The 16095-nt window shown below is 34.5% G+C and overlaps 1 protein-coding gene across 1 annotated transcript; it reads left to right on the forward strand.

The window, feature by feature from the left end:
- Nucleotides 1-572: 572 nt before the first annotated feature.
- Nucleotides 573-9609, forward strand: LOC306860392 (specifically androgen-regulated gene protein-like). Its single transcript, XM_079402064.1, has 4 exons — nt 573-624; nt 6313-6488; nt 7613-7799; nt 7879-9609. Exons 2-4 carry the CDS (start codon nt 6384-6386, stop codon nt 9393-9395), a joined length of 1809 nt encoding a protein of 602 aa, XP_079258190.1. The 5' UTR covers nt 573-624; nt 6313-6383; the 3' UTR covers nt 9396-9609.
- The last annotated feature ends 6486 nt before the right edge of the window (nt 9610-16095 follow it).

The following is a 16095-nucleotide window of genomic DNA, read 5'->3' on the forward strand; positions in this document are numbered from 1 at the left end:
TTAGGCTGTAAAGAGTGATAGTGTAAAAAGAGCAAAGAAGCAGATGAACACAAAACACAGATATCGTTCATGGTGTGAACGGGCCTTTACCTGTTTTTCATCTCTTGTTAAGGTGAATCTGAGATGTATATGTTTACTTTTCATGTTTTTATATCACCTGTGGAAGTTTTGTTTAGAAGAGATGGGTTCTACTCTATTGTAAATTCAAAAAAGCCTACTGAATATAATATAGCTGGCATACGATCACTTTAAAATTAGATACTTTTTATTTTCGCTATGACAGCTGGACGTTATTAGTTGAAATAAACATGAAACGTGATGAGGTTATGTGACAACAATGTATGTTTAATATTGTGGCATTCTGCATATTGTTATATGCCTACATACTGTTATATATAGTGTCTACTGTGCATCAAGATAATATTTCATTCTGAACTGCAGTGTTTACTGTAATCTGATGATTACAGTCTGTCTCCGGCGTTCAGCCAATCAGCTGCGGCTCTGTGTGTAACGCATGCTCTGATTGGCTGAGAGCGCTGCGCTGGTGAAGATGTTCACACGCTCTGTGTTTTAGTTCAGAGCTGAGAGTCACGCAGGTGAGCGACTGCAATTCCTGACGGACAGGTAAGGCTTTATCTGCCTTTTGATGGATCTTTGACGCGATTTTCGGACTCTTGTAACGACATGCTGTTTCATACGCGTTAATAATCAAATAATAAGGCTGAAATCGTAAAGTAAACAGACTATTGTAGCGTATTTGTAGGTAACAGGTTACCTGTACAGTATGGCAATAGTAGTATTTCATGAGTTTGTGTGACAGATGTTAAAATACCCTTTGAAGACGATGTTATTTTTATGCATTTTGTGTTTGTTACTTTTCATAATTAAATGTAGAATTCAAAAATTGTTTACAAATAACAAATTAATATTGACTACTAAATAATTGATTTGCAAGAAATTACACTGCTAATATTACTTGTATACTTGTGTGTGTGTGTGTGTGTGTGTGTGTATATATATATACTTGCTGGAAAACAATTGCATATAGTGCAAAACATTCTTCTAGGATTATCAGAAGTCATTTTTTCAATTTGTTTAATTCGTTTGATGAAGCTGGAAGCATGTTTTTTGTGGTTTTATTTAGTGTTCAGTGCACTTGACACCTAAACAGCCGAGGGTTGGTCATAACTCTTTCCTGGGCGAAGTGTTCAGATATGAATTATGTACAGAGTATATTGAATTATTCAGAGAGGTTTGCTGCTTTAATGTGTGCTTTGGACGTGGACTATGTGTGTTTATTCTCTGTAAATGATTTGCTAGGAGCAGCAGATGACTGGCCTTCATGTCACTCACAGGCCAAATATTTTACATTTTTGTCACATTATGCTTGATGACCTTTGTTTAACTAGTGCAGTTGTCTGTGATGATGGTCAATTATACCGGTCAGCATCATTAAACTATATTATACGAGCACAGAATGCTGCTATTGTCCAATCAGAATAGATCATTCCAGAGAGCAGTGTAATATAAAGTTATAAAATATTTTCCGTACACCTTGAATATTCTGAATGTACATGTTATTCTTTTTCGAACATGTTTATTGTGGTACAAAGCATTTCTTTCAAATATCATCTGTTTTTGAATAATGATCAGAAATTAAATCAGAAATAGAAAACACATTTGTCATAAATAATGCAAAAAATAATAATTAACAGAGTTCATGAATTCAGAAAAAGTAGCACTGCATCATTGACCTTTAATTAATTTCACATTCTTTAGCATATTTTTAAATAAATAAATGTAAACAAATGCTGAAATTTGGTGGTTCTTCTTAAAAATACATAATACATAAAACACAAAAATATTCAGTAAAATGGTTTTACTTACGTAATTGAAATGAGGGTTATTGTAGTTAACCAAACCCATAACTAAAACCACAAAACTATTTTTTTCTACTTGAAATAAACTTTAAATCAAATAAAAAGTTACTTTAATTCATCTCATTACCAAAGCAACATTTCTCATTTTGTTTATATTGATGTACTAAAGTAATTAAAACAGTAATAAAAAAATATTACAACATAGATATATTTTAAAAAGGAAAGAATGGAAAACAACAAAATTACAAAAAATTTAACAAAAAAAGAAAATAAATACTAATTCAAAATTATACTAAAATAACCCTTATTGAAATTATTTTTAATTTAATTGAAATAATTTCATTAATACTATACTGAAAACAAAGAAACAAATATATTAATATAATTATTTAATATTTTATAAATAAAAATATTAAAGAAATAGTATATAAAATAGTTTTAATGCATTTCTTTGTATTCTTATGTTCATGTTATGTTATCATTGAACTTTAATCAGTTTTGCATTCTCTGGCGTATCTCGTCCACATGCCAAGCGGATGCTGACGTTACATTTGTGTGTTTTTTATGACTATCAAATCTCAAACTTTCAATTAAATTAAACAAATACAGATATCTGGTGGCTTCACATTGACATTGATGTCCTGGTTCCTGTTCTAGGTCTATTTTAAGCCACCACTCCCTCAAATCAACAGAGAAAACATGAAGACATTCACTTTATGAAAACAATAGCATGTGTGGGCTCAAGCGCAAGAGCAACGATATACCGCAGAGCATGATTGCCATTTCAAAGCGTCATTGAGTTCAGTTGTACATCAGACCGATCCGATTTCACCGGTTTGCATTCTAGTCATAGTCAAAGACAAACCATCCTGACGCTAAAAGGCAAAGTGATTTTGGTAATACAAGAATGAATCCAGTGAGCAGCTGGAATCCTGGGCAAATGCAGCTTTTCTAGGTGTTGGCCGAAGCCATCGCCCTCTTCGTTGCGTTTTTTCACTCACAGAGTCACAGAGAGGTGTGTGCTTGCAGTTACCTCACCTCAGAGAGGCACAGCACCTGAAATATGCTGAATGACTTGAAAACTTTGCCGCTAACAATAGCTGGCATTCACACTTGCTCACATTTCTCCAGGCGCTGCTGTCGTGTGTTTTTCTGACTCTCTATTTTGTTTTTACATGTGAGCTCTGTTTCAAAACCTAGTGATCTGCCTTGCTATGTAGATGGACTATAGGGGACGTTCACATATTTTTATCATTTAAAAGTTTGGGGTGAGTAAGATTTTCCTTTTTTAAAAGAAATTAATACTTTTATTCAACAAGGACACATTAAATTGATCAAAATGGGCATTTATGATGATTTCATAACTTATTTCAGCATGGATAATAATCAGAAATGTTTCTAGAGCAGCAAATCAGCATATTAGAATGATTTCTGAAGAATCACGAGATCATGAGAGTTATGATGCTGAAAATTCAGCTTTGATCACAGAAAACAATTACATTTTAAAATCTATTAAAATAGAAAACAGTTATTTTAAATATTAAAACTATTTTTTTTACTGCATTTTTGATCAAATAAATGCAGCCTTGGTGAGCAGAAGATACAAAAAATGTATTGTATTTTTATTATTGGTCTTTGTAAACATTTGATAGACAAATTTGAATGCTGTAATGCATTGTGCTTCAAAAAAAAAAACCTTAGACAAATAGAAATATTACATAAAATTATTCATAATTAATTTAAAAATACTTTAACCCAAACTTCATCATGTAGTATGTATTTTTGTGTTATAAAATATTTAAAAATAATTACTCTTTTATTGATTGAAGCTGTGTTATGTATGATGTATTTTTCGACTATATAATTCTTTTTAACTTTTATATATATCCATGTTTTTTCACCAAGATCTTTGCAATGCATTCTGGGATTGCTTTCTCCACAAAATAAATGCACAGTTCTGTTTTGGAATTCATCCAAGGCATCTAAGAAGGCAGTATAATCTTGCTGACTACCTTTCTAGATTTCATTGGTGTGTTTACTTCACCCATAGATTCTATTCAGCTTTAGATTAGATTTAGGTTTCATTCTGAAATCAAATGCTCTTCATTAATAATATTAGTCATCTGGGTCCATTGTGTTCTCTGGGCGTAGGCTTTGAAGTCTTTCAATTGGTGCGCTTTTATTTTGATAAAACAGGTGTGTCAGACATGCTTATATTCTTGTGTAAAGGGTGGATGCAGGTATTTACTGAACGTCTAGCCATCTGTGTTTAGACATTCATTGATGAACCAATCGATTCGCAGCCTGTGCAAACCAACATTTTGCATGCAAAAAGTGCAAATCATTGTCAGGGTCACCAAAAATGGGTAACGGGTCTGTCCTGATGGGTTATGGCCAACAGGGACAAACAATTCTGCAAATACCTGAATGCAGCAAATCATGGTTAGCATAGAAATAGGCTTCCCACATCTGATCCCAAAAGTTGTGTGTGTTTTGTGATTTAAATTAATCAGTTATTCAGTAGAGTCTATTCAATGTATATAGATGCAAACCAGGGTTAATATAGTTAACTAAAATTAAAAATAAATATTAAATTTCTTTTTTTTTTTTTTTTTTTTTTTACTTTCAGTAAACAAAACAAAATACATTTACTGAATTATTTTATAATTTTATTTCAGCTAGGCTACATTTCTTGTTTTCATTTAGTTTAATTTGATATATAAATAACTAAAACTGAAATAAAAACTAATGAAAAAAACTCAGATATACTTAAAATTCATTCAGTTAATGAATATTGTAATAAAATAAATAAAAATATACAAAAAAAACACAACAAAGTAACTAAAACTTTAAAATTCAAAATTAAAATAATAAAACAAATTAAAAATTTTAATAAAAACTGTAGCATCTCAATGATACTGATGCAAACATAGAGTCATCTCTAAAAAACATGAACAAAACTACGCAAAATGAACCCATATTTGACCCAGACTACTTTAAGAGTTAGTTTGTTGGCTTCTGAGTGTGTGCTAAACTCATATCTCATACATATCTGTACAGTGTGACTTCAGTCATTTTTACCAAGATGATCGTGATAGAGATGTTATCAGATGGGGAATACCATTGTACTTTGAAATACACCATGGAACTTTATGATTAGCATATTCATATAGTATGAAACTAAATCATCACAGTGTCCAAAATACCATGTCCAGAAGACATCATATATTATCTAATCAAAGATTATATATATATATACCATATACATACAATACCGCTCAAAAGTTTGGGATCAGTAAGATTTTTTATGTTTTTTTAAAGAAGTTTCTTCTGCTTAAGGCTGTATCTATTTGATCAAAAATACAGAAAAAAATGTGATTTTGTGAAATATTATTGCAATTTTAAATAACAGTTTTCTATTTGAAAATACTTTAAAATATAATTTATTTCTGTGATCAAAGATGAAATTTCAGCGTCATTCCTCCAGTCTTCAGTGTCACATGATCCTTCACAAATCATTCTAATATACTGATTTAAAATCAATGTTGGAAACCGTTGTACTGTCTCATATTTTTTTGGGACCTGTGATATTTGTTTTAGTATTCTCAGATTAATAAAAAGTTAAAAAGAACAGCATTTATTTAAAAAATAAATTTTGTGTTACAATATACAATGCTATTCAAAAGTTTGGGGTCAGTAGGCTACATTTGTTTTTGTTTTTTTAAGAAATTAATACTTTTATTTAAAGAAAGTAATCGTTTTATTCAGGAGAGATGTGTTAAATTAATAAAAAGTCACAGTAAAGACTTATATTGTTAGAAAAGAGTTCTATTTTGAATAAATGCTGCTCTTTTTAACTTTGTATTCATCAAAGAATCAAAGAAAAAAGTATCACGTTCCAAAAAACAATATGAAGCAACACAACAGTTTCAACACTCATAATAAATCAGTATATTAGAATGATTTCTGAAAGATCATGTGACACTGAAGACTGGAGGAATGATGCTGAAAATTCAGCACCGCGTCACAGAAATAAATAATATTTTAAAGTATATTAAAATAGGAAACCAATATTAGAAATTGCAATAGAACTTCACAATATTACTGATTTTTCAGTATTTTTTTGATTGAATTAATACAGTCTTGATGAGCAGAAGAGACTCCCTTAAAAAACATAAAAAATCTTACTGATCCCAAACTTTTGAGTAGCAGTGTAAAATATATATTATTATGTGTGTGTGTGCGTAAATGTGTGTGCGTGTGTGTGTGTGTGTGTGTGTATACATACTGCCGCTCAAAAGTTTGGGATCAGTAAGATTTTTTATGTTTTTTATTATATTTATTTATTTATATTAATATATTTTTAATTATTATTGTTGTTGCTGTTGCTGCTGCTTAATCTGGTTATTTATGTTTATATATTTTTTTATAGGTCCTCTATTTTCCATCATTAAATAAGCTCCTTAAAGACCTGCACCAGTAACTGAACTCCTCCAATGTGCAATGCCAAAAAGTGACACTTGGCCCGGGGGCGTTTCCACTGAATCTGTGTCTAGGATGGACAGTGCAGGAAGCTGTGATAGTGTGCTCAGCATCAACTCTGGATTTGTGAGTATGACGCCATTCATTCATTTCCCAGAACAAGGAACAGTGCAGACAAAACAAACACTGATTCACCGTCATGTAATTACAAACCTGCTATTGCGGTTATTTTTTTTCATGGAACATGAGGAAATCTTTCAATCTTTTTTCCATGCAAAGACAGCTCATAGTCATCCTATGTGTTAAGCTCCAAAACATTAGAAAAGTATCATAAAATACATTTTGTTTGGGCTTGATACAAGATTAAGTCAAATTTTCACTTTTGGGTGAACCATTCCTTTATCCAACATTCGATTTTTCAAACATGAGGAACTGTCTCTTCTCTTTATGGAGTTAAAAACATTTTTTTAATCAGTACTGCTTAAAAGAGGAACAAGGAAACATGGTGGGATTTTTATCTTATATAAAAATACATCATAAATAACAAACTTTCAATCGATCAACTTTAAAAATGTTTTTATTAAATTAAATAATTAAAAATAATTACATAACATACATCATATATAACCAATTTTGGGTTAATGTATTTTTTATTAATTATTTTTGTTGGAATGTTTTCTTTTTTTATTGAATGAATTTGAAGTATATCAAAGTTTATTAAAGCACAATGCAAAGTACATTTGTCTAAATGTTTACAAACACCAATGATAAAATTACACTAGATTTATAGTATTTTTGAAAAAAGTATCTTCTCCTCACCAAGGCTGCATTTATTTGATTAAAATGAAATATTATTATTTTTTAAAACGACTGTTTTCTGTGTGAATATATTGTAAAACGTCATTTATAAACGTGATCAAAGCTGAATTTTCAGCCTCATTCCTCCAGTCTTCAGTGTCACATGATCTTTCAGAAATCATTTTAATATGCTGATTTGCTACTCAAGAAGCATTTCTGATTATCAATGTTGAAAACATTTGTGCTGCTCCATATTTTTGTGGAAACTGTGATAAATTATATTTTTAATGAATAGAAAATTTAAAACAGCAGCATGTATTTGAAACTGCAATATTTTATGAGATTATAAATGTCTTTTATCAATTTAATCATTTTTTATCAATTTAATTCAACTTTGCTGAATAAAAGTATCAATTCTATTTGTAAAAAGCACACTTTTCTTTGTGTGATAGAGTGATGATAGTCTGGAGCACCTTTCTGCTGAGGAGAGAGCCTGTCTCATGTTCCTGGAGGAGACCATTGAGTCTCTGGAGGTAGAAGATGACAGTGGTTTGTCTAATGATGAGCCTGATCGCCCATCTAATGGCCCGAAAGGAAAAACTGCTCAGCGGACGTCCATCTACCAGAACAGATCTGAAGGTAAGCAAGTAACAGAATACATGAAAGTACCTTTAAAGATGGTCCGTGTGAGTAATGGCTCATAAATGTTCTCCTTCAGAGCTATCAGCCCACGAGGATCCAAACAAAGTGATAGGAAGAGATTGTAAACCATCTCAGAAGTACCTTGTGCCAACTCCATTACTCCTTGCCAGTGGGAATGCCAAGATAGTCAGCAAACCAATGGAAACATCTCCAAAAGAAGCACCTGCGGCTTTTATTGATGCACCTGATGGGTTTAGATTAAGTCCTGACCTTCAACAATGTAGAAGGACAGTTCCAGAAGAAGCTACTTCAAAAGTAGCAACTTCCAAACCAAGCACTGGACAATCAATTGATGTGGTGGACTTGCCACCAACTTTCATACCTGAACCTCCAGTTAAAACAAGTTTGCCAAGTGACTCGAAAGCCAAAGATGGTGCACCTAAGAGTTTGGATGTCAAGTCTCTGCCGAAGCAAGAGAAAGTTTCCTCAGAGGCACCACTGGAATTCATTCCTCCACCCTCAGACTTCATGGATGAACAAGTGGGGAAGATAAGCCTCACTTATTCGCCACCACCTCCGGTTTACGACGAGCCACCAGAATGGATTCCTGAACTCCCCAAAATGAAGCCTGGTGAATCCATCAAGCCAACGGAGATGACCAAATCAGACCCAGAATGCACACCAAGCGAATCATTATCCCACAATTTGATCGAAAACCTACGCAAGAAGGCCTCCTTGAAGAAAGCATCTCACTTGGCGCCGCTAATGGTTGCGCAACAGTCGGCGGCGGACAAACCGATGACACCCTCACCATCTTCAGAACACAGTCCTGCTGTGCCGAAAGAGTACGGTGATCCCAAAAGCCCACCGGCTGTGGCGCCCAAACCCAAGAAGCTCCCATCGAATATCATCCTCAAAAGCCACAAGGACCCGGGGACCACGCATTCGTTACTTCCTCAAACCGAACGTGCTCAGATGGATCCGCAAAAAATCCGAATGGAGGCTTTGAAAAAATTAGGCCTGCTGAAGAATGAAGAGATTGAAACAGGCCACGGCGTGTCTCCTTCTCATTCGCCAACGTTCAAAGCTAAAACTCGTCCTCAGTCATTTTGTAACCCAAGAGAACCCGTTCAGGAGCTATCCAGACTTTCCGAAAGCCCCGTACCAGATGACGTGCATCTACTAGCAGACACACTAAAGCACCAAGATGAAAAAAGGCAGGAAGATTTACTGAAAAAACAACCGACAAGATCCTACGAGATCAAAACAGCGTCCCTGGAGCGCACAAGATCTCGAACGGCCGCTGACCCTGCGCCACAGACGACAAACCCTGAAAGGACCCAAGTTGAGCTGTCACCAGGTCAATTACGAAAGAGCAGAGCTCGACCTCCTTCTGCAGGGAGCGCAAAGGACTTTGGCATTGGCCATCAGGTTGAAGATTCATCCAAATCGCTCCAAGCTGCTGCTGTTCAGCCAGGAAACGACGGGCAAAAGTTGCCCCGCTCCGGAATAAGCGTGATGATCTCTCCGCACGGTAAAAATGGAGAGAACCGAAGGGAAGCCTTGAAGAAACTGGGATTACTGAGGGACTAATGGATGGTGATACTGGCCTTTCAATCTTTATCTTGCTTTACACATTCTTAGTGTTGCAGTACCATGGTATTTTAACTGTGCCACATGACTATAATATATGCATCCTCATTTTTGAATCCCTGATTTTAAATGGCATTTTCAGCTTTCTCCACTTAAAATGTTTTACCCATATAGAAATATTTTGAATATATATGTATTTTAATATTTCAAAGATATTATCAAAAAATATGATAAAATTTTTAAAATATACTTATGTTAATGTATATTTACCAATATATTTTTGGCAATATATTTTAATATAAAATACTGTAAGATGGGAAATGTATTTTCTTGCCCCTAAAATACATTTTGAGAGTTATTTTCGTATAATATATTTTGGTATATTTAGAAAACAAATTTTGCCATATGGGTAACAAAGCTCTGTTTTTGCTGGACAAAAAAAAGTTGTTATTTTTTCAGTGTTGATTTGAGGATGTTTTCAGATTGATCCCAAAAAAGCAGACGTAGCCTAAGAAAAGAAAATGTAAATGGATATTTTGTTTTCCATATCATTAATATAATTATGATTTCCAGATCATTTTCACTTTTTGCGTAATGTAAAATGTAAATATAGTTGCAGTATTTTCCTCAGAAAAAAAAAATAGGAACAAGATTCCCACAAGGTGAATATTTCGTTAGCCTATTATAGATTCTGATCATATATTGGCTCAAATCTATAATCTCATTTCTGGTGTATATATTTCTTTATTAAAAATGGCCATTTCCATGATTTTAACAGCATATAAATAAAATAGGCTAAACGTTATTCTTGTCAAATAAAATGCTCTGCAGAAATATTAACACATGCCTGTAAATAAACTCATGTATTTATGAGGGATTCTTAATAAAGATTTGGACTACACTGAGGAGTTCAAGCATCTAGATTTTGGAGGAGTTCTGTGAATATGATTCATATTAAATTGACGTAAGCAGTTGGAAAATAGGATCTTTTTAGATCCATGAAACATTTTGAGTCAGAGTTCATTGTCTTTGTGTGTGACGCACGGATAGCGATCCATGTTTTTCTTGTCAACAGAGTCTTGCTGACTGAGGTAACATTCTGAGAGTTCCTTTCATAACATCAGCTGCTTCTATCAGACGAGGCGGGAACTCGTCCAACCTGATCCGAAGCAGCAGGGCTGTGTGTTCTGGGGTTAATGGCCTGCTTTTCTTTGTCAGCAACCATTTGAGCCTGAAGTCAGCTGGGCTGATCGAGTTTTCAGCTCATTTACGTGCTACAGCAAGCGTAAGGATATCATTTATCATTTGAACAGGTGCAGGAGTTTGTATGCAGTTTGGCTTACAAAATATCATAACTACAATAGCACATCAAGGGCGATCGACAAATACTCCGAACACAATACAAGGGATACACAATATGTAGAACATCCCCCGGTTTCACAGACAAGGCTTCCCAGACTAAAATGCAAGTCTGAGCTGTTTCAACTGAAATAAACTTGCACTGACTGATCTTAAAATATATCAGTGTCTTTGTTTTGTCTCAAGATGAACCCTAGTAATGTTTTTTTCTACAAATTACTTAAATGTCCTAATTGAACTATGGCCTAACCATGGTCTGTGAAACCGGGCCTATGGAACAGATGATAAAAGTTTAGAGTCGTCAAAAGTTATGTCAGGCTCTGGATGTGCCTTTGAGAGTGAAAGACGCGTCAGAAATCACTGGCGTCAGTGGATTTTGAATCCCATTTGACATGAGAACTGATAAAATACCTGAGATGTTTTGTGTGCTTATGTTTGAACTAACCCATGAGACTAGATCTACTAGTGATTATTCATTAATTCACTCACAGGTTTTATCATTTAGCACAAGTTTTAATATGAGACTGCCATTAAAAAAAAAAAACTATTCTACTATTCTGAAAATAAACACATGACTGTAGTATTTTAAACCTATTACGCCCTCTAGTGGAAATGTGTATTAAAATATCCATGTGCACAAAAAAATATGGCTGCTGGATCAATTTTCATAAATGAACAAAACCAACACAGTTCTTGAACTTTTTGAAACTTAAAGTTGTAAAATAGGAACTAATTCACATTCATGTTTTTATTTTTAATGTCAGAGTAAGTATTTCTAGTTCCTAGTATGCTTTGCATGGGACTTGATTATTATTATAATTTTTTGACATTTATAATTAAATGTCAGAGTTATGTCAGAGGAAGTAGCTATTTCTGGTTCCCAGTATGCTTTTCATGGGACTTGACCATCAGCATAAGTCAAAATTAAGTTTCTGAATAAACAAAAGACATGTTAGACTTTAATGTCCAGTGCTGTTGTTGGTTTAGAAGACTTTATGTTGGTGTTGTTATCAAGGCTACATGAAAAAAATATATTTGGAGCCTGAATCAATAAATAATATCAGTGGTAACGTCAATGGATTGATATGTCACCACATACACTCATATCACAGAATACATTTACTAAACATTAAGTTGTATTTAGCTTGCTAAGATGCTAAGCTATTAATTACAGTAAGTGGCTTTGCAGGCAGTGTTTTTGCACGAAGGCACCTCACGAAACTGATTTTGTACAGGCTTTTGCGGCAGCGTAACGTTTAATGATCTACAACAAAATAGAACGAGTTTTGGTGATAACTAAACAAGTTTTTAATTACTGTAATACTAATTTCTCGCTAGAAATAACATCAAAAGTGCAAAAAGTTAATCAGAAATATACATTTACACACCAACTACCAAACCCAACTTTCAGACGCCATCTTTATTTTTGTAGCTCAACCGTCAAGGAATGGAACGCACAGGATTGTGGGATATCAAAGGCAGCGAAGGATACATCTATGCTGCCTTCAATAATCGATCAGATGAAGGTATCTCACGAGACAGGAAGTGAAGCTAACTTTGGATTCGTGCCTTGATGCCTTCCTGCCTCCGAAGGCAGCATTTTTTAGTTTTCGGATGCAGCCAGTAAAAAATGGTTTGAGATGATAATTGTAGGCCAGGCATCCTCAAATCTGTCCCACTCCTGCAGAGTTTAGCTCTAACCCTAATCAAACACACCTGAGCATGCTAATCAGAGGCCAAATGATTCGGACTCATAATCCAAAGGTTGCAGGTTCGAGTCTCGGGCCGGCAGGAATTGTAGGTGGGGGGAGTGAATGTCCAGCGCTCTCTCCACCCTCAATACCACGACTGAGGTGCCCTTGAGCAAGGCACCGAACCCCCAACTGCTCCCCGGGCGCTGCAGCATAAATACTGCCCACTGCTCCGGGTGTGTGTTCACGGTGTGTGTGTGTTCACTGCTGTGTGTGTGCACTTTGGATGGGTTTAATGCAGAGCACGAATTCCGAGTATGGGTCACCATACTTGGCCGTATGTCACTTTCACTTTCAGAGTCTTCAGGATCATTAGAAAATCACAGATAGGTGAGTTTGATCAGGGTTGGAGCTAAACTCTGCAGCAGATTGGACCTTCAGGGAAAGATTTGAGGAAACCTGTTGTAGGCTATTGTGTTTAATTCGGATAGGACACAGCTGAAGTCTTTTCCAGGACACAATTTTTTTTTTTTTCTTAAGTTTCTGGAAATGTTTTCCCGTCTAATGTTTTTAATCTAATATTTGTGTTTTATTTAAGCTTTATTTCAAATAACATTTTTTAATAGTTTTAGTATTAGTTTTAGTTGACAGTAGGGTACAGTATTTTTCATTTTCATTTAGGTTTATTTGTTATGCTTTTGCAGTTATATTTTTTAAGTTTTAGTCATTTTAGTACATCAACTTATTAATTTCAGTTGACAAAGCAAGTTTTCTAATTTTTAAAATTTGTAACTAATTTTAGTTTACGTTTTTCAAAACATTATTTTGATTTTTTTTTTATTTCAGTTTTAGTAATTTAGTATTTCAGTAATGTCATTATTGTTTTCATAATTTTTATATTAGTTTAAGTTTTAGTCATTTCTATTTTGCACTTTTGTCATTCTTACTAAGTTTTTTTTGTATTTCAACTTGAACTCATATTTCAAGACAACATTTCTAATTTTAATTGCAAGTTTTTTTTTAGTTCAACTTTTCATCTAATATTTATATTTTGTTTAGCATACTAGCATACTATTTCTGCCATGAAAAACCTATAGTACTCTATTCCAAATTCAGCCCATGTATGGAAAATGTGCATAATTTGTATGATAAGAGTAAGAGTAGTATGCTTGTGTGATATTCCAAACATAATCATTTTGAAAACTTGAATCATTTAATCTGGCAGTGGTATCAACACACAGCAGGTGGCCGCAGACCCTGCAGAGAATGTAAATCAGTGTAAATCACTATAGCGCTGTTGTATAGACAGGGATGATAACCAAAGGTTGCAGGTTCAAACCACCCAAAGACTGGTTTGTGAGCTATCATCATTGTGCCCTTGAGCGGGACATCTCAGGTTACTCCAGGGGAATCGTCCTCGCAAAGTGAACTGTAAGTCACTTCAGATAAAAGCTTCAGCTAAATGAGTAAGCAGTAATTAAAGAGCCGCAGGAGGTCCAGATGGTCAGTTTCTAGGGGTCAGAGCTGTTTGCGGTCTCTTTAATGATGGATGAAGGGAGAGCAACATGTTTTTTGGGGTCTTTGGTGTTCAGTAAGTAAACAGCAGAACAGACCATAATCTACCTGGAGAAAGCTGTTAGCAATCCCATTCATTTTAAAAGGTACTATATCTAGAACAGTTACACAATTACAGCCAGGGTTGCCAGGTCTGTGTGACAAAACTAGGCCAATGGCCAGTCAAAAATGGCCCAAAGTATAGCAAAATGACCATATCCCAAATATCAAAACTCAAAATATGTAAGTTCCATACCTAAACTATATTTAAAAAATTGACCTAGCCAATTACGCCCTTCCTCCCCCTTGTGTCAAAATGGCGCAGCACTAGTAATCTGTTGGATAGAAGAGGTAAAATAGGAAAGAAAGTGAGCAAGATAAGGGTAAGGTATGGATTTTAAAAAGATGATGTTGAAATGGCAGTTGCTGCATCGTTTTTCGATTTAATTTGGCATTTCGTGAACATTCGAGGACGATATGCCAGTGTAACAACAGTGTCCGTGTTATCGTGAACATCTTCATTCAGAGTTGATCTACACAAGTATATGGAAACTATCCAAAATTCTGTTAATCCTAAAACAGTGAAAACTGCATCTCTGTGTTCATCCTATGTGTCCTCTTAATGTGTACATTTATTACATTTTTTGTTAACCTGTCAACACATCCCTTACGAAAATTAATGGTTAGAGAGTGAACTTGTAACCCGAACGTTGCGGGTATCGAGTCTCAGGTCCAGTGGGGATTGTAGGAGGGGGGAGTGAATGACCAGTGCTCTCTTCCACCCGCAATACCACGACTGAGGTGAGACCCTTGAGCAATGCACCGAACCCCCAACTGCTCCCCATGTGCCGCAGCAATATGGTTGCCCACTGCTCCAGGTGTGTGTGGAATTGGATGGGTCACCATACTTGGCCTCACTTCACTTTTCTTTTTTTTTTTTTAACTGTTAAACCATGGTAACCACAATGAACCATGGTTTTGCTACACTAACCATAGTTTAACCATGGTATTTGTAGTGAAACTGTGGTTGAAAATCATGGTTAATTTTCTTAAGTGATTTGTATCTGTGCTGTACTTTATTTTTTCTGCGTTTTTATAACTATAGCTGCAGGGCCACTTCTGGTCAAATGGGTGCCCTAAGCAGAATTGTATTGTTGTGCCCCCTCCGTCAAATATTATGGAAGTAAAAAAAATTTATAAAATAAAAACACCTACTATGTAAAATAGAACTGTCACGTGTTTGAGTTCCTGTTTCTTCATATTTGGTTCTGTTCCTGTTCATTATGAGTTAATTTGCTTTCAGCTGTGTTTGTTAATTATCCCATTAGTTCCTTTCGTTTGGTCAGTATTTATAGCCCTGCTCTTTCCCTGTTTCTTTGTCCTGTATTATCTTTAGTTGACGTTCTTGTGAGTTCTCCTGGTTATTCTCCTGTCTCCTGAGTTTGTTCGAATTAAAGACTGTTTATTTTGGAATACTCCTGCATCTGACACATCTCTGCAACCACTGACCGTTACAAGAACTTTAATAAAATATAAAAGTAAATATATTGTAATTACATTATTTTATTTGCAAATTACAATAGTAGCTCTAGACAGTTAGCTATGGCTACAATTTTATTAATACAGCTGTCTGATTGATTTTATAATCTCTAGCATTCAGAAATCAAAAGAAAATTAAGCAGTTTCACTAAAATAAAACTATGGTTAGTTTTTGTAAGGGTTGTGATTTCCACAAGTTTTTGTTGAAGAAATTATAGAGGCTGTAGCATTTCTATTGTAAAAAGGTGGACAAAAATGAAAGATTAAGTGGATATTTGAATTAGCCTAAATGTTTGGTCAATATTAAACAAGGATTTGATCGTCCTGTAAGTTTAACAGCAGCAATTACCAGGTCTTTGGCGTCCTTTACAGGCATTTGTAATTTTAACAGTGTTATTCAATGAAACCATATAATTATTAATTAACCAATCATTATTGCCTCATTGTTTTTATATTTTATAACCACAAAAAAAAAAATATCCTAATACTTCTTTGTAAACTATTATTTGAAGCAACAAAACCATGGTTAATTTGTGGTTACCATGGCAACAAGAACC

This window comes from Barbus barbus (genome assembly GCF_936440315.1).
Source record: "Barbus barbus genome assembly, chromosome: 41".
Lineage (NCBI taxonomy): Eukaryota > Metazoa > Chordata > Actinopteri > Cypriniformes > Cyprinidae > Barbus > Barbus barbus.